The sequence below is a fragment of the Caretta caretta genome, chromosome 6, assembly GCF_965140235.1.
Source record: "Caretta caretta isolate rCarCar2 chromosome 6, rCarCar1.hap1, whole genome shotgun sequence".
Classification (NCBI taxonomy): Eukaryota; Metazoa; Chordata; order Testudines; family Cheloniidae; genus Caretta; species Caretta caretta.
In genome coordinates, this window is record NC_134211.1 from 82,849,851 (window position 1) to 82,870,359 (window position 20,509).

The 20,509-nt window shown below is 38.6% G+C and overlaps 1 protein-coding gene across 2 annotated transcripts in view; it reads left to right on the plus strand.

The window, feature by feature from the left end:
* Positions 1-20,509, plus strand: part of AKAP6 (A-kinase anchoring protein 6) — a 401,935-nt gene that overhangs the window by 188,189 nt on the left and 193,237 nt on the right. For both annotated transcript variants that reach the window (XM_048854030.2, XM_048854032.2), the window contains exon 6: positions 19,712-19,808. In XM_048854030.2, coding sequence (XP_048709987.2) covers positions 19,712-19,808 — 97 coding nt within the window. The remainder of the gene's footprint in view (positions 1-19,711; positions 19,809-20,509) is intronic.

Here is a 20,509-nt window from a genome sequence, read left to right on the forward strand (position 1 = left end):
AATCACATCAGCCACACTATCAGAGGCTCGTTCACCTGCACATCCACCAATGTGATATATGCCATCATGTGCCAGCAATGCCCCTCTGCCATGTACATTGGTCAAACTGGACAGTCTCTACGTAAAAGAATAAATTGGACACAGATCAGACGTCAAGAATTGTAACATTCAAAAACCAGTCAGAGAACACTTCAATCTCTCTGGTCACTCGATTAGAGACCTAAAAGTGACCATTCTTCAACAAAAAAACTTCAAAAACAGACTCCAATGAGAGACTGCTGAATTGGAATTAATTTCCAAACTGGATACAATTAACTTAGGCTTGAATAGAGACTGGGAGTGGATGGGTCTTCACACAAAGTAAAACTATTTCCCCATGTTTATTTCCCCCCCCACACACTGTTCCTCAGAAGCTCTTGTCAACTGCTGGAAATGGCCCACCTTGATTATCACTTCAAAAGGTTTTCTCCCCCCCTCTCTCCTGCTTGTATTAGCTCATCTTAAGTGATCACTCTCCTTACAGTGTGTATGGTAACACCCATTGTTTCATGTTTTCTGTGTATATAAATCTCCCCACTGTATTTTCCACTGCATGCATCCGATGAAGTGAGCTGTAGCTCACGAAAGGTTATACTCAAATAAATTTGTTAGTCTCTAAGGTGCCACAGGCTGAACTTTTCTTCATATGAAACCTGTTAATGATCTCTATGTGAGTTTCTGTATTCCTTGGCTCGAAGTGCCTGAGAACAGAAAAAATACTACATTGTCTCTGGACTATAACTTATAGGCTAATACACCAATTGGAATAGAGCATTGTAGAATGGCTGCTAGTGAGAAAAGTAGTGATTTCTAAAGTGGTTAGACTGTTGTTTTGGTATCTAGCTCCTATGAATCTTATTTCTGTAATTAAATAAAAGTTAAATATTTCCTAAGGAAGTCCAGGTGGGTACTTTGTGATTCACAGATGATGGTAACTTTATTGACCAACTTAGAACTATTACACTTGAAGGATAGATTTGTAAAAGATCTAAACTAGCTTCCTGCGTGCATTATATGTGTGTAGAGAACAGGACTTGGAATTGAAGTTTTTCATATGTTCTGGTGGGAGAATTTGCTCTCCCAACTCTACCAATTGATGCTATAGAAACTGTGAGAGTCTTGTGAGCTCTGTGAAGGAAAATGGTCTCTTCGCTGTTGTGGCTTCCAGTGCTTACCTCAGGGTATTTTACATTGTGAAGGGGAACAGCATCATATTAACTTCTTCGCTAAATTCCCACTAGGTTCAGGAGTTACAAAGCTCCCAAGAGCAATCATTTTTTTCTAGACCTGCTCCTTCCAGAGCTGAAAATACCAAACCTCCTGTAAGGTGGCTTTGACGTTGACTGTTACTGCCTTATATGCTACAAGGAGAATCACTATACCACACTAGAGCTGGGGGCTGTCTTTGGAGGATCCAGCGTACATCAGACCTGCCTGGAAGGGGGGAGCTGGACCAGAGAACAGACTGATTAGACCAGTTGAGTAATCTGAATTTCAGACGAGACCTATCCATAGATCAACCTCTTTTAAACCCCCTGCTCAGATTGAAGAAAAGAGGAGAATCTGTTATAACGTGCAAAGTCTACTTTTGAGGTTTTTGAAGTATTCTAGGTTCTGTCTATAGATACTTGCAAGTACTGAAAATGTTTTATCTATCAGAAATAATTCCATGGGTTAGTTATAATTTTCTTCTTGAAAATTGTGTTTTGAATAAATCTGTTGTTTTACTAGTTTACAGGGTGACTGGCCCCGTGAAGAGGTAGTGCAAGCCGGTGCACCTGTGACTCCTCATGTGCCTCCCAACTGCGGTTAAGAGAAGGCACCAAAGCCATATAAAGACACAGGAAAGGAGTATGCCTGAGAACTGACTGAGGATTTAGTCAGGAAAAGGGGCAGGTCAGAGCTGCTTGGGAGACTCTGTAAGGGCCAGGTGAGAACTGCCTGGGACCAGAGGAGTCAGGAAGCAGCAGGGGAGAGCTGCTGGAGATAGAACAGAGAGCTGGTGAGGGATTCTGGGGGTGGGGGTGGTTTGAACTGACCAAAGCTGGGGAATCGTGAAGAGCACAAGGTTTGGACAGGGGCCCCTAGGAAAAAGGAAAGCTCCAGTTTGGTCAGGGGAAGCCAAGCCCAGAAGCAAGAGGACTGTTGTTGGAAGGTGGATCTCCAGTTGCAGGCATAGGAGTGACAGACAAGGAGACCTGGGGAGTGGAACACTGAAGGAGATAGGGAGCTCTCTGGGTGAAGATCTGGGCAGAGGTCCGCAAGAAGAGTCCAGGAAAAGTGGTTGGTCCCTGAGGGACATTTCCTGAGCAGGATATGATTCTCAGGGAGAACTGGGGAGTAGAACCTGTTGCAGAGCCTTCTCATGGGAGATCTGACTTGGGAGCTCTGGTGGAAGAGTCATGAGTTTGGTCATTCACAGGAGGAGGTCTGGAGAGTGGGACACTGAAGCAAGGGCAAAGGAATTGAGAATGGAGTGCTGGTAGACTCTCAGGTGGGTGACCGAGAAGTGATGTTCCTGCAGAGGGGAACAGAAAACTGCTGTACTTATATGTTTGTTGTGGGAATTGGAGAAAGGTTTTACAAGAGTTTTGAGGAACCACTGCACAGGTGCATATGAATAAATTATGCTAAGAAGCAGGCATTGTATTGGACACTAAGGGACTATGTTCTTTTCATGGCCGGACAAGTAGGGAAACTGAGGCAGGATTCACCTGTTCTGCTGCAGCCTGCTGTTGGAGGATGCTCCACATGGAGACTGCCTTATGACACTGCTGTGTGTCATTCTGTATATTCAGGAGTGGCTTCAGGATAAAGTGTATTGCTTTTGTAGGGAGAGTGATAAGGTCGTTAAAATGTAATTTCCCCTTATATAAGGAATTGGAGAATATGATATGTTCCTTGTAATGTATAGGACATAGGTTTGTTGGCAGAGGAGGCCCAGAACTTATATTAAACACACACAAATTCAGTCTGCTCAGAGTCCTGGAAACATCTAAATCCCACTGGGCATGCTCAAAGGTAAAGCTGGGTGGAAAAAGGTAATTCCATTTCACAGAGGATTTTTGTATTTCAAAATTTGGTTTTATAGCTCCAAGATTGTATTAGCTGTTTGGTCACTAAGTCACATTTTCAGCTGATTATTCATCACAACCCCCAAATCTTTTTCAGAATTACTTCTTCCCAGGGTAGAGCCCCTCCCCATACTCTTTGTTCCTGGATGTATACATTTACATTTAGCTGTAATAAAATGCATATTGTTTGCTTGCACCCAGTTTACCAAGTGATCTAGATTACTCCAAATCAGTGACCTGTTATTTTCATTATTTATACTCCCTTGATTTTTTGTGTCACCTATAAACTTTATTAGTGATGATTTTATGGTTTCTTCCAGGTCATTGATAGGGCAGAAAACTGATCTCTCAGGGACTGCACCTGAAACACATCCACTTCCCCATTTACAGTTATGTTTTGAGTCCTATCAATTAGCCAGCCTTCAATCCATTTCATGTCTCATGTTAATTTTATATTGTTTTAGTTTTTTAATCAAAATGTTGTGCGGTACCAAGTCAAACACCTTACAAAAGTCTAAATACATTATGTCAACATTATGACCTTTATCGAACAATTCAGAATCGTTGCTATTCAGGATTAAAATTAAAAAATTCTGTCTATGAAAGCAGATAGAATCCCAGTGCTTGGCAGATGGAGGAAGCTACAGACCTCAAAGTCCTGGGGTCCCTGACTCCAGGGCAGCTCAAACCCCAAACTGGAAGCCCAGTCAGGCATAGGTGCTGAAACTAGGGGTGTGGCAACACCCCTGGCGTGAAGTGATTTCCATCATATACAGGGTTTATGGTTTGGTTCACTGGCTCTCAGCACCCCCACTATACAAATTGTTCCAGCACTCCTGCAGTCAGGTAAGGTAACAGATAAAACCTTGCCCCAGTTTCATTGAAATCGAAGAGTCTCCACAAAATGGTTTGATTTTTTCCAAATCATCAGATATCTGATTATCCAGATTTTTCCAGTCAGCTCTATTCAGAGGCTTGATACAAGTTTTAACATAGTTGTTCCCACACTGGTAACTTTATACTTCTCTTTATATTCCTTAATCCTCAGTATGAGCTGGTGATTTTAACATGTCTGAAAAACACTGATTTGGAAAAAAAATTATTATTTTCTCAGTAAACTGCAAAATGCTCTTGTGGTCCGTAATGATCTGTAATTTTTAATGTATATTTCTAAATGTATTTATTCTGTCTTTTGGACAGAATACCACCATATTGATATGAACAATGTAGATATAAGCTGTCTTGTAAAGTGAACCAAAATGCATTTTAAAAAACAGTCTCTTTGAGATCCCAAAACATTAACAGAGTAGATGTATAGGGACACAGATTACAAATAATTACATTTTAAAAACATTTAAAATCTGTTCTTCTATTCCTTACCTGCCAAGTCTTGAGGTCAAGCCCTTTAGCATTCAGTGTTTTTTCTCTTACAGGAGATGGATGACATCACTCACACCTAAAACAGTTTAAGCAAGGCAGCTCCTGCCCTGTTTCTGGTGTTAGTAATGTCACCACTGTTGCAGTAGAACTATGTAAACTTTGGGGCATGAACTGAGGTCTTGGCTGGTAAAAACCTTTCTGTTCACGTTTTATTATGTGTTTATTTGTCATTTCTAATTCCACACATGCATTCAGTTAATAATTTGGGATCACAAACAGTTTATTACATTTATTTTGTTAAGGAGGCATTTCATTTCACCTTTTAATTGCATAAGACATGTGGAAACAGATTATATCCAACCTCCAAGCTCTCAAAGAATTTTAATAGAACTAACATCCTTCAGGGATTGTTCTAAAACCACATCGTATTATTAAGTGCTAATGTGTGCGTTGGGATCTGTAGATTAGCAAAAGTACATGTGAGTAATATACATATGGCTGTTTATCACCTTAGTGACTCCACATCTACAGAGCCTGTTGTGCATCAGATATTTGCCTCTGGGATAGAAAAACCTTTTCACCTGAACTGGCCTTTTCTGCTGGTGTCAGGACAGTACAAACTAGCAATCAGTAGTGGTTAAAATGGCCCTTTTGGAATACCATTTCTCCCCATGAATGGGGTGCACTTGCAAACACGTTGTGTGACATACGACAGTCTGGAGAAATATTGCGATAGCACAGCCTGACAAGTCTCCATTTCTACAACTTGGCTCAAATTTTCTGAGCAGATCTGAAGGGAGGTAAATTGCAGGTTAGGGATAATCTCTCTTGAACATGTCTCCAGAAAACAGTGGGCACTGGCAGAGTGAGGATAATCCAATGTGGAAATCATAAAGTTTCTTTCCCTAAATGAGCCCCAGGGGACAACTACTATATACCTCAGGTGGAACTGTGCAGGAGCTCTAGCGGCTTTTGACATCACTGGGAGATGGAAGGGAAAAAATATTGGGTGTAGGGCAAAAGAAGGTCATCAGAATAAAATGAAACAATACATGGCATAGATGGTTATGGAGATGCAAAAAAAAAGTGATAAGAGAATGTGTCATCCTTGTTGCTAGCAATAGATATTCTGCCCTTGGAGAGAGGACGGAGGAGTATCATCAGAAGACCAAGAATAGTCCTAGGGCAGACAGTAGCCAACCAATGATCTAGGGTCATTTTCAAAGGCAGAAAGGGTAGTTAGGCATCCAATTCCATTGAAAGTCATTGGGAATTGGGCATCTAAACCTGCCTTATGGGCCTTTGAAAATCCTCCCCTCAGAGCAAAAGAGATGGTAGCAAGAAAGAGGCAGCAAATGATACTGAATGGTAACTACATAATAAGGAAACTGGGACTAGATATCTGTGTCCCAGCTAAAGAAAAAAGGATGTTACAATGCCTTCCAGATGCCAGAGCTATAGATAAAGGTGCCAGATAGTTGGAAATTATGACCATTTTCTTGGCCATTTGGCAATATATTGCAAATTTTGCTATTGTTGGGACAGCTATGCTGAATGGCAGTTTAGAAGTCTGCCTAGGGAAAACCGCTTTAAATTCTAGTCTGAACTCCATGTAGTGTTGCTGGCAGTGACTGCCAGGGAGATGCACTGAATCAGCACATCTCTCAGCCAGGTTGGCCCCATCACCTCCCAGACTCTGTGTCCGTTCTGGTCTTTGCCAAAGCCCCCTACTGTCTCTCTTCTCCCTCTTTTGCAGCCTGACTTTCTATAACCCGTGTTCCACCAGTGGAATTCAGGCAATAAATCTGGCCCTTGCAATTTGGGCTTACAGGAAAGAGAAACAGGCAGCACAGATGCCAAATGATTTCTTGCTAGCCAAAGGAATTAAGAAAAGTTTTTGTGAAAGTATACCAATGGGAAAAGAACCAAAAAGAAAGTATGTCCTTTATGGACTTATTTTCAGAAGGTATAAACAACCTCTGTTCCCACTTAGTTCAATGAGTACTGCAAGTGCTCAACACCTTTCAAAATCAAGATGATATTAAGGTTCTGATCCAATTCTCAGTAAGTCAATGGGAGTTCATCCAGTGATTTTTGTATGGGCTGAGAGTTAGGCCTGAAACGAAAATTAATGATGACTCAAAATTGTCTGGGGTACTTACAAATTTGAAAATATGCAAAGCAACTGGTCCAGATATTGTGTTCTAGGCTAGAGTATAAAGGAAAATAGCTAACTTTCTGTATTGCTGACACTTTTCTGAAAAAATTAAATATTGGGGTGGAAATGAGAGACTAGAGAAAAGTTAAAATGTAGGACTTATTTTCAGATAAAGAAAGAATGATCTTGGTAGTTACCAAATTTTAAACCTAAATTACATCCCTAATGATGAAAAGTTTAAGAAAAACACTAGAAAGTAATAATACTATCAGCAACAAGCAGCAAGGACTTATAAAGAATAAGTATTGTCACACAAACTTGATTGCTGGGTTTTTTTTTCTTTTTGGATAGAATGACAAAATTAGGTCTCAAGCTGAAGGTATTTGCATGAGTAGTTATTCACATATATGTTTGCATAATTGGGGCGAGTTGGTGTGAAGAACGTGAGAATTTTCTGTGTCACAGTTTCAGGGTAGCTGCACCTGCATCTGCCCTCTACCCACCGTGGTCCTCTCCAGGAGTTTCCAGCCAGGTCTCATATCTCCAGCTGTCACCTGTCTGGACAGGGACCCTTGTCTCACTCCCTTCTAACAGGGATGTTTTAAGGCTGCACAGCCCCTGCCATTCACCGTGATACCCCCAGCAAGCCAGTCTGCCTAAAGGCGAGCACCTATGCTTCGCTTTTTCTCTGAGGACTATGAACAGTGTACTGCCAGCAGTTACAAATCACCACACAGCTCTTTCTGAGCAAGCACATTTATGCTTAAAGTTAAAAACATTATATAAAAAACAGTAAAAGTTCCAAAATATGTGCTAAAAGCTTGCCAAAGACCACACATCAGTTTTAGGGGGCCCTAGTAAGCCAATGTCTTTCCAATCCTTCTACAACGGTTGGGGCCCTCCTTGGACAGAAGGTCCTGTCTATTTGCTGGAGCAGAAAGAAGGCTGTGTGTCAGTTCAAGCTCATCCTTTTATACCAAAAGCCCTTTCTTTGTCTCCTAGTCTCTGGAAAATCCAGTTTGAACCAATATATGCAATCAATCGCAGGGGGTGGAATTTCTCTGGAGTTGTTCAGTGTCAGTGACTCGCCTTAATCATCACTCACTGTGTTTAGTTCCTGGAGGAGCTGTGGTAACCCTCCCACATGGAACAGAACACAGTCACACATGAAACATTCATAGATTTAGTATAATATAGTCTCCAAGATGTTGCATGTGATGGCAATATCTATCATAGTCTGCATTAATGTTTGTAAATGTTTGATATACATGTACACACACACATACACATATATCTGTGGGACTAGAAGTTATGTGTCTGAGTCTATGGAATCCAAAGAGTTAAGTCCAGCCTGAGCTTTTCCCAGCTCTCCAGGACCGCAGCAGGGTTGCCACCTCGTGCTCAAAGGAACAATACCTGAATCCACTGTCTTTTCTAGAGAAATGCATACGCCAGTTTGGACCTGGTGTGGGGTCCCAAGTCAGACACAGGAACTTTGAAAAAAGGATATTTGGAATTTATAAACTGTGAATTATGCGGGAGAGACGCTGCCCAGAGAATCAGATTGAGAGATAAAGATTTCAGGGAGGCCTCACTCCAATGATGTGAGCCTCCCTAAAAGAGGCAAAGAAAGGCCCAGGTTTAGGTAAATTAATATGCATTTAAATGGTATTTTAACTCGTCTCCGTATTTGTGATGTTTCTTTGGATAAACAGATCACACATGTTTTGAAAAAGCTGTCCTTTCTTACTGCAATTTCATACTGGGTCACAAGCTCCTGGAGAAAAATATACAGCAGGGGCCAAACCCAGCCAGATGTGCTGGAGGTAATATTGTTCTGGGAAACAGGGAGGGCTGTACTGTGGTGATCCAGCCCAAAAGTGAGGGGCTGACAGAAGTGCAGGTATGGGCCTCATGGACGAGACAGAGTGGTGTCAAAGTACAGCATTATCCTGGAACCATAATAGTTGGTAAAAGGATTTAAATTTAGATAAAGCAGTTTGATGCTGTGTCTCATGAAATCGTACTTGAAAAATGAATGCAAATTGGCTTGGATAGAAACATTGTCATGTGGACGAAAACTGGCTAAAAGACCATAAACAGAGTGGAATAATAAACAGCAACTTATAGATTTCAAGCAAAGCGTCCAGGATCTGATGAGATCAGTGTTAATCTTCAACATCTTCACTAATTATCTGGAAAAGGAAATAAGCAACAAGTTTTTGAAATTTGCAGGTGATGCTAAATTGGCAGGAGTTGTGAACACCAGTCAGTACAAAGAAATAACACCTTTGAACCTGGAGAGATTAGAATCACAAGCAGAAAATAAACTGAGAATAAGTTTAGGAAACTGTAAACCTATACTTGCGGTGGGCAATCTAAAATGCACATACTCAATAGCAAAAAGAAATATTGTAAGATATAAAACCGGAAGAGATTAGAGATAACAGCAAATTTGACATGAGTTTACAATAGGAAATTTTTGTAGAAAAAAAGCCATTATAATTTTGACCTGCATATGCAATGGCATTCCATGACAGAGTAGAGACATAATCATCCCTCTCACTATACAGCTTGAAATTATGCATTCAAATCTTGGTACCACATTGCCAAAAGATACTGATAAAATGGAGAGAGTATTTTTGTTTCTCATCTCTGTAATCAGGAGCCATGAAAGATTTGACTTACGAGGAAAGTTCAAAATAGCTATCTGGGTAAAACTAAGAGGTGACCAAGGGAAAACATAACAGTTTACTAATAGTGGGAGGACTTAAACAAAGAGAGAGACACATTAGGTGTAGTGCTCAGGTAATGCAATGAAATTGGGAAAGGGTAAAAGTAGGCAGAATGTCAAGAAAATATGACAATGAGTCATATTAGATTGTATAATAGTTTTCCAAAGGAAGAGGTTGAAATTACGTCATGTGGGATGTTTAGAATGGAGATGGACTAGAAAATATGCGGTAGGGATCTCTTCTGAATTAGGAAAGGGAGGCTGGATGATCTAATGATATTTTTTCATGTCTAACATCCAAAAATATAAAATTAGTATTCTGTATCCTAAGATTTTGAGGCTAGTAAGCTCAATTTGCTTGATGGGGCATGCATAAAATAGTTTTCATCTCTTATTTCTATGAGTCTATCTATAAGATCATCTAGTCCCCCTGGCTTCAGTGTAGGATTGTTCCAAATAGTATATTCTCCAGCGCTTTCTGCAGTCTAGTTTTTAATGTCTCCAGGGATGGAGGCTTCACTGTTTTCATTAGGAGATTATTACACAATCTAGTAGATCTCACTGTCAGAGAAACTTCCCTGATGTTTAGCTTAGATTTTCTTAATTTAATTCCATTAGTCCTAGCTATTACACCCTCTTATACTTACCCATGCTAAATAAGTTTTCTCTCTCCTTGATGTTCTTCCTTGTGAAATACAAATGGACATTTATATTCCTTCTTCCCCTTAATCATCATTTAGCTAATCTTGTTTAGTTCTTGGAATCTTTCCTCTGCCCTTTAAACCTTTTAATCATATTTTTTTGTTCTTCATTAAACTCCCACCAGTTTGTATGTAACTTTCCAGGTGTGCTAGGTGCAATATCAATTTCCAGACAAAACCATGTTAAAATTGAGTTATGGTTGAGAGTATGTGTGAGTAATGTAAGATAAAACATTTCAAGGATGTTGTAATTATCACATAACAAAGAATTATGAACCCAGATTATTCAGAATTAATATTAAATTTAAAAGAAATCCTGACATGTTAAGACACAGGAGGCATTGTTAGGGCACTCAAACAACCTTATTTCTGTCCTGCAGCAACACTATGCAATAACCATGTGATTAGTATTATGAAGCTTGAGAGCTGAGAGCTTATCTCTCTCCAATAAAAGATATTTTCTCATCCACCTGGCCTCTCTAATATTCTGGGACCAATGTGGGTACAACAACACTGCATATTATGATGAAAGCATTCAAGTGCTTGGGGTCCCAAATTAGCTTAAACTAATTTTAGAGGCACATTACATTTTAATTCCTTTTTATTATGGTATTACGGGACAAAGAAATATTCAGGATTCGTTTTTTTCCCCAATGTTTATCTTTCAGCACAGGGCAGTGCATGAACTCTTCTCCAGAGAAACTCTAAAAGAACTGTCTTCTCTCAAAATGGCTACCATTTCCCATTGTTCTCAACAGGCTTATGACCAGAGGTTGCCCTCAGTTAAGTGTGCCCTCTCACAAAATGTTCACTGTCTCCTATTGTTCCCAGTAACCATAAAAGCAAGCTGCTATTGGGGAAAATGATAGCCCAATACTGTTAGGAGCTAGAGAGAAACACCAAGGAACTGGCGAAGGCAGAGGCCACCTGTGCTAAAGGCAATATATGGCTTCAGTTTCATTGAATACAAAAGATAATGGCAGCTGATTTGAAAGGCGACAATTCTTTTTGAGATTCTGTGAAGGAAAAAATATTGTTGAGCATCTGTTGAAGCAGAAACTGTCATTTATGAAAAATTGTGGCAAAAATTACCACTATCCTAACATTTCTTCATATGTAGCCTAAGCGCAAGATTTCACTATTCCGTAGAGTCCAGTTTTCAAATAATGGCACCTAAACAGGATGTCCAAATCCTGAATCAATCCTAAAACAAACAATGATATAGTAGATTTAAAAAGAAAAAAGCTAGAGATACAAACTGGTGAGCCAAGAGAACGTTCTTTAAAAAAGCTATTCCTCTATGCCCAGCCCTTTCTTAAATCTAGACTTTTATGAAACCCATTCTAGAAGTTCCTTCATAAGAGCAAGTTTGAACAAGAACTGACAATATTTAATTTACTGTTTACTTAAAACAGGCTGTGCTGAATAGTTTGTAATCATGCACTCCACAAGAGATGCACCATGCATGTGCCTCACATAGGAAAAGAGCACCTAAAGGACCTAAGAGTAGGTTGGGTAATTTCATGTAATTGAAGCTGAGTATAGATGCAGCTGGATGTGGCACTGTTTCAAGATGATGTGGATGCGTTTGATAGGAAAATTGGAAAAGATGAGATATTCTTCATTAGGAAGGGGGAAAAAAGACTTGCTGCCCTAGAAAAGATTCATTTAACATAACGCACCAGATATTACAATACAGCTTGATTTTCAGGTGCACCTATTAACCAGTAATAATGTTAAACTGAAGATGTAAAATATGATGAATAAAGATGGGCCAAAACTTCTTGCGTTTGATTTGCAATTTTGTAGTTGTGCAAAATTCAGATTTTACTGATATATTTTGTAAGACACAAATGCTGTGAAAATGCATGAAATTCAGCAAAAATTAAACTTGTACTAGCATATTGGCCTCAAACAGAAGGGGCCCCACACTCACAGGTAGGTATAAATAGAAAGAGTGGCAAAGCAAATTGTCAATTTGATGTAGTGGGGTGCCAGTTTTGGAACTTCAACAATGTAAAATATTTATTTGTTACAAATGTTAATTACTATAACTACAGCACACAAATAAACAAGAAAGATTGGTAGCAGTAATCGATAATCCCTACAACAGCAAGTCCACAGCTGTTTTTATATATGTCAGTGGCTCTCAACCTTTCCAGACTACTGTACCCCTTGCCGGAGCCAGATTTGTCTTGCGTATTCCCCAAGTTTCACCTCACTTAGAAACTACTTGCTTACAAAATCAGAAATAAAAATACAAAAGTGTCACAGCACACTATTACAGAAAAATGGCTTACTTTCTCATTTTTACCATGTAATTATAAAATAAATCAATTGTAATATTAATATTGTTCTTACCTTTCAGCATGCAGTATATAGAGCATTATAAACAAATCATTGTATGAAATTTTAGTTTGTACTGTTTTCGCTAGTGCTTTTTATGTAGCCTGTGGTAAAACGAGGCAAATATCTAGATGAGTTGATGTACCCCCTGGAAGACCTCTGTGTACTTCCAGGGGTATGTGTACCTCTGGTTGATAACCACAGATATACATGACTTGTGAAAAATATGATTGTGATACAGCTGAAGGTGAGATCAGCAATACATATGTTACATGCATTTATAACAGTGAAATGCTAGTCTACACAGTCACAGACAAAATTGGACCAGACATTTGGAAAGATGGGGAAAGTTCAAAAAATGAGATTCTCTCACTTCTTGGATATTTTCCAGTTTGATTGTGTTATATTTGAAAAATATAACTTCTGAACAGTTTGACCTAGGAACTCCACATTTGTTTTACTCTTCTCTGGTAAGGAGTAATGCACTGGAGGGTAGAAGAGATAAATAATTGGTAATCAAAGCAATTTTCATGTGAATTTTAAACAATGTAGTGTTCTAAAGAAACCATATGGCAATACACTGGCCTGACACAAGCTTCTTAAACAACACATTATTGCCAGGCCAGCATACATATATATATATTTTTTTATAATCCACATCAAGCAGAAATATCCTGCAAAGTCTCTAGAACAGAGACCAGGGAGTCTGCATCAAATTGCCTTAAAAGCTCCTTGCTCATACTTTCCCCATCAAAAGATCCCCAGTGTCTAGGAAACTGCACAGGAATATGGGGCTAGAGACTTCATGTTCTAGTCCAGGGATCTCAAACTCAAATCACCACGCGGGCCACATGAGGACTAGTACATTGGCCCGTGGGCCGCATCACTGACACCTTTTCATATAATGGTACAAAAGCCCCTCCCCCTGCTGCTGCCCTGGCCCTGACCCCACTCCACCCCTTCAATGAGGCCCCGCCCCTGCCCCGCTTCTTCCAACCCCTTCCCCAAAGTCCCCACCCCAACTCCGCCCCCTTCCTGACCCTATTCCAACCCCTTCCCCAAATCCCCGACCCTGCCCCACCACCGCCTCTGAGTGCGCGGCTCCCTGCTCCTCACCCCTCCTTCCTGGAAAGCAGTAGGCACCTCCAAACAGCTGTTTAGTGGCAGGAAGCACCGGGAGGTAGGCAGAGGAGCAGGGACATGGCGCGCTGGGGGCGGAGGGGAGCTTGGGAGCTGCAGGAAATAACTCTGGGGGGGGACACGGGGAGCTTAGCGGGCCACAGCAAATAACTCAGCCCGTGGGCCACGTGTTCGAGACCCCTGTTCTATTCCCATCTGTTTCACTGAGTAATAACAATTCACAAATATTTATTGGAGCCTCACACCACCCCTGTAAACATAGATAAATATCATAATCTCTATTTAACAAATGAGGAAAGAGAGACACAAGATCTCGTGACTTGCCTAAAGTTATAGGACAGTGCAAGAAGTGGTAGAATCTAAACCTGATTTTCCACACCTGCAGCTCCCATTGACTTCAACTGGAGATGTGGGAGCTCAGCACCTTTGAAAATAATTCCCTACATCTCTTGTCTAATGCAGTTGCCAAATCCACTAGATTCCCATGCTTCTGAATCAGTACAGTGAAGATAATGGCGTCTGCAGGTAGCTGTAAACATACTAAAACCCATATATTTTCAGATTTCACCTGTGGAATGTGAAATTTCATTACTTTCCAGATGAATAAAACATGGCACAGAGGACCACACTCCCTTTTCTAGCAAGTCAAAACCTCTCCGTGTTTGTGTCCTCTTCTGTAAAATGAGGATTTGAAGAAAAATGGGGAAATTGTCTGACAGAGGTTCCCTGAGGATTAGATTGTGACTGTGGACATCTTAAATTTGTAAAAGCTGTTATTTGTACTGTTGATATGTAGAATGTAGCAAATGAATACTACAGTATGTACATACATACATACATCCCTTTGTCTCACTACACTTTGCTATCAAACAATAATTTTGTATTTGGAGGTGCATAGACCTTTTGAAAACAGTGTGGACTATGTGTTTTTTAATTCATGATATATCCAAACATGTATTTCTCAGTGGATTGTGTGTGTCCTGGGAAAAAAATAGTAGACAAGTGAGCCTGCAAGGTGTACACAGATATAGTTTGGTTTAAATGATATGTCAGTGTAAGATTAAACATTGTTTTTTTAATTTTCTTGGTCAGGGATGCCTTGAGCCTGTGTGGTTTTTTGTGTCATACATTGGGCTGGATTCTCATCGCAGAAAAGTGAATGGAATTTTATCATTAATTTTTATATACCAGTGGGATCAGTCCCTTTGTTCCAGAGTCCATCAATTCTCAGGGCAATGATACAATGTGATAGTTAAGGGTATCTGGTGAGCTTGAGTGTTCATACCCATGTAATACATTTTTGTTGTTAACTTTAAAATGGAACCTTATCTTAAAATTTTTAGACTACGGTTTGCATAGTGTTTTGGAGAAAACCACAACATTCACATAGACGTTTCTTTCTCTCTTGTTTTTAATCTTAACTGTAGTTTAATGTAGTTATCCCTGAGAATGCAGCACTTCCAATACCAGAGCACATTCAGTCCTGCTTTATGGCCTTGGACATGAAATCCAGTACATGACATTCATTGTCACTTATCTTGAAGAAACAGCTACCACATACGGATGTGCAAGCTCTGTAACTGACCTTAACAGCTATTTGGCAAACTGGTTATTGGAAGGAAGATTCCAGCACTACACACTTATACCACATTTTGAAGATATTTCTTTTGTATAATAGGATATCCTGTGAACTGTTCACATTTGGACTGTAAGAGTAAAGTAAAGCTGAGTGGTTCTAAACAATACAAATTAAAGTAACCTCAGGGCAACAGAGAAAATTATTCAAACCCACCAACAAGATGTTATAAAAATCCATTGTACCTATAAAATGTGGCTTCCAGAAAACTAATGGTATACAACAGTGCATTTCTGTGAACTCATCCTGCTAGCAAGGGTTAGAACCCTCGATAAAGCTGCTTTTGTTCTGCTGACTCATTGTGGCAGGTGCTGCTCAATAATTCCACCTTGAAAACAAGGGAAGTGGGAGTAGTTCTCTGGGGAGAAGGAAACCGGGTCCTTGGACTGAGGAAGTCCTGGAGGGACAGCCAAATTCAGTCTGAAATATATTTGTGGTGGTGTTTCTGAGAACCCAGTAACACACCTGGGAGAGGTGAGAGTCTGAACACAAAGACAGAGTTTGTGTGCTGTGAGAATGGGCTGGGGTTCAGTCTATTCACACAGTTTAGTCTGCGTCAAACTGATTCATGGAACGTTTCCCCATGTAGTGCTCTGGAACCAGCAATTTCCCAGGCAAAAAATAATTTTCCTTATCTGGATTTTAATAGTAATATTAAAATATTTTTACCGGTTAAAGGACACATCATTCAAAAGAATTTCTGAAAAGCTATACTTCGCTAATTTCAACAGCAGGCCTTAGTGTCTGGATGAGTTCGTATAGCCAGCTGTATTAGCAATGGAGAATTCGAATCCCAATAGTTTGCAATGGCTGTTTACATGGATGCTAAATAGAGAATGCAACCTTTGGGTTTAAAATGGCAACTCTCTTTTGTGAAGAGCTGGTGAATACATTTTAAAAAATGCTTTGCAGCTGAGTGGATAAAAATCAAGTATTTTTTTTAAAGCAAAAATGTCAGATTTTTTATGAACATTGACGTTTACTGTCAAAGTTTTAAAGAAAGTAGACGCAATGAACGGATGGAAGTCATTGGTTAAGCACTTGGAACCAGGGTTTGTTAAAGTGCTAAACCAGCTTTTGACAGCAGTAGCCTCTTTTATCCAACTAGTTCAGGCAATGACTAGTTCATTCAAATGTGAGGAACTAATTGGGAGCTGAAAAAGCAGGAAACCTTGTTTTTCTTTTCCAATTTATGAACAAAAACTAGGTGTGAGAGGATAAAAATCTGTTAATTCTACAGTCTTGAAGGACACGGTGACCAATCAGTTCAATTCACTAAGTATAGGTAATATTTCCTTTCTTTAATAAATCAGTTAGTTTTAAGTGCAAAACTTAAAACTTTTGCAAAACTAAGTGCAAAACTTTAAAAGTTTTGATAAACTTTTTTTCTTATTTATCCAGCATATTTAAGGTAGTTTTATTTAACTAATAAAATTAAAATGCTGGTTTTGTGCCTCCAAATAGAATGACACAAATCATGAGTAAAAATTTAATCATCTAGTAATTAAGAAATGCATGATTAACCATTTTCTAACATAATAAAAAAGTAAAAATGAAGAGTTGGAATAAATGTAAATTAAGCTATATTACTGCTTAAATAAATTTAATCAATATACTGTATCTTCTTGGATAGCAAAAAGATGTACTAAATTTAGTATGCAATCTATATTTACTTGTAAAATAACATGTTTTAGTGGTTACCAACTAGAGAATCAAGCTTTCTTTATGGAAAAAACTAAAAACTCTGCATACAAAATAAGATTAAAATCGATTATTTAAATCAGAGTTTCCTGTTTGCTCATTTAAATCATAATTAAAATTGGTGATTTAAATTACTTTGATTTAAATCTATCCACTCTGGTTTCCAGTCATTCTTTTGGCAGGGCCAGTTATTTAAGTTATGTAAGCCTTACTTCATATATTATGTAACTGTGGTATTTTCATAGTTTTGCAAATTACTGGTCAATGACACATTATAGATCCAAAAATAATTACCATGCAAGCTACACTTGTGTTAACACTGAAATAATCATATATTCAGTATTGCCCTCTAATTATATAGTACTTAATTTGTAATTAATTGGTCAACAGTTGTATAAGTAAAGAATATTCACGACATTTGTACACAATAAGAGTTTCCTATCTATTATCAATTATTTCATGTACTTGTATCATACCCTATTTAGTATACCTTCAGGTTTTTTATTAGGCACTTAATGCCTGTTTAGTTTTAGGGAGTTACTAGATTGAGTTTTCCTGGGAATAAAAGCATTGTTAAATGCAGAATGGTTTAACACAAGACTTTTTTTCATGAAGCTGCTGCTAATGTTTAGAATTTTAAATTTCCCTCTTTTCCTTCAAACTGTGCTGCTATGCAGGCAACAGTTCTTCTCCGTCAAACAAAACAATTATAGGAATATTATAGCGGCACCAATTGCAGCTGAGTTAAAGATGAGCTGAGTTTAATACTTAAATCATGGATTCAACCTCTGTTGTGTATGAACAATAGTGTGCATCTTTCCTAAAACTGCAGCACATACTCTTTAAGTATAGAATGAATTTTCTGCAACTGTACAAGTAAATCCATTATTTATATATTTTTAAATAAATTTAAAAATTGGTCTTTTAAGAAATGAAGCATAGTATCAGACCTCCATTTTTGCTTGTTTGCATGTTCCCTAATAATCAGACATAATGGAACAACACAGATTCTTCCAACTTCCCATATAATTAAAACATATGCTATCTCTGGAAGCTGGACCTTTGTCCTTTGTCCTATCCCTTGTCCTCTATTTGAATGCTCAAGTCCCGTTTGTATGAATGAGCATTCTATGCATCAGTTAGGATGTTTTCTGAGAGAGAGCAGAATTCTATGTAACCACACTTGATCAACAAAATTCCCCAAACCCCAACAAATCAAATAAAAACGATCCTCTTATTATAGCTTTGGTGCGTTCCCTCCCAACCCCCCTTTCCCTTGCTTTCTCCCAGTGGCAGCATTTGTCCCATGGAGGCCCCCTGCAAAGCCCAATTCTGGTGCCCTTGCTTTTGCTCTACAAAATGGCATCCTCCACGCAGCATGACCTCACATTCAGTGTGTGCAAGATCACACCACTTGGAAGACGCCATTTTGTAGAGCAAAGTTGTATCCTCCGAACAGGTGGAGTGTGTTCTGGCTCCACTGCAACTGTGTTTGTCACCAGGGACAAGTAACTGAGTCACCATATCGGGGCCCCCCTCGCTGCCTTGAGGACGCCTGCAGTTGTACAAGTTGTAGGTATCTAATGCCCACCAATGCTTTATCCTAAGGCCACACTGCATTATTCCCTGTCACATGATACAATTCAAATTGCTATAGTTGGGTTTAATACAGTTTGGTGACAGGAAGGAATTGCTCTATTCTACTTGCAAATGTTTTCTTTGTTTCCCTCAGAAAGGAAGCTTAGATATTTTGTGGTGCCTGGTAGTTAATTAGTAGGATTTGGAGCAATTCAGGGCAGTTGGTGGAGAAACTAAAGTACAGTTGGGCACATGCACAGTTCAGTCTAACATCTACAAACAAACTCATTCCCAGATGGAGAATGACCCTTTCATCCAGAGGGCCATGTACTTATTGTTCTCACTCTTCACGCAGAACTCCCACAGATGACCGTAAGAATTGCCTGTGGGACTGAGGGCCACATATGAATTATGATTAAACATTCCAAGTATTTCCCTCTTCCTTTGTTTTTTTTTCTCAACTGTTTGGATAAGAAATTATAAATTATAGTTCACACTTACCTAATGGAGATATCAAAGTGGCATATCATGCCTGTTGATGAAAGGGTAACCCCTGTTTCCAGATCATCTTTATGTTAACAGCTTATAGTATAATTTGCAGAATAAAATGTAATTAATTTCTTCAAAGCAAATGTGATAATTAGAGACTCATTGTAAAATAATAATAATGCTAGTTAACGATACTAATGCCCAAAAGATTAAAAACATTTGTTTTATCAATTAAGGAAGAAGGTACCTGATGCAGCATGATTTGTTGTTTGAAAAAGGAGATGGAAGTTAAGTCAGAACCACAATATTAATGGATTTGTATGGGTGGGCATAAGGCTAATATATTCAGTGTTGTACATTTTTATGGTTTCATAAATAGTATTATTAGCAACATTTCAAAGGAAATATGAAAGAGAGCGCTCAGATGTGATGGCATAAACTCTGTGTGTTTTATAGAACACTATTACTCCAGATACAGCCTACAGGATGTGACTTTTCATAAAACCTAATGAATTTCTAGATTTGTCAGCTGTTTCAACACAGATGCACTTTGCTATTCTCACGGAAATATTTTTATCCCAGATCTAAAATATCAATAGCTTTTAATATTGCAAGTTTGTTTGGCTATTTTGTAAATGGGGCTGTGGGTCTTGATAAAAGTAGCAAGTAATTTTGTACAGGTTTCATGTTTTGCTGCCTCTCCAACATTTGATACTCATATTTTTTTCCTTGCAGAGTTTTAAGTTGAATGTAGATAGCCACTGTGCTTTAAAAGAAGCTGTGGTAGAAGAAGGATGTCAACTTCTTGAGCTTATTGTATCTCACAAATCAGGTAAATCTTTCTGAAATATTGCAAGTCTTTATGTCTCCAGACTATTAAAGAATGAAGAAGCATTGCTGTAAATTACTGCATATATTCACTTCCTTATGTATTATTAATATTTACATTATCAGATTGACCTTCAAGATTTATAAATGTTTCATATACTGCTTACAATGCTGTGATACTTATAAAATGAAATACTACCTCAAATAGTCTGTTCATTTTATTTTGGTCTTGCTGCTCAGCTGAGTTTCAATTGAAATCACATCACTGAAAACCTCACACTGACATGTTCTTTGATATAGGTGCTATGGAAATAACATTAAGATAATGAATTAGGGTTTCATATATATATTCTGCACAGGTAATTGCATTGGTAAAGGTGTGGGGGGGTTCTTATTTTTCTTTTTTCTTTTTTTTTTGTTACTTACGTAAACTAATTCTTACTTCAGTTTTAATTTATTAGCAAAATACTTTAAAAATAGTTATATCCTTTGATTAGGCTTGTCTATTTCTGAAAAGGACTTAAATCTGGGTGCATAATTATATACTATTTTAGACGTTAGCATGACTAGCTTAATAGTAGGGTTTTAATCATCATACTTTACTACTGGGTATTGGTGTCTTAATTTTGGCCCACTTAGCATACCTTTCATCTAATTTGCAGTTGTCCTTTTGTTTACATTTTTCTGGACATTAGAGCTGTTGTT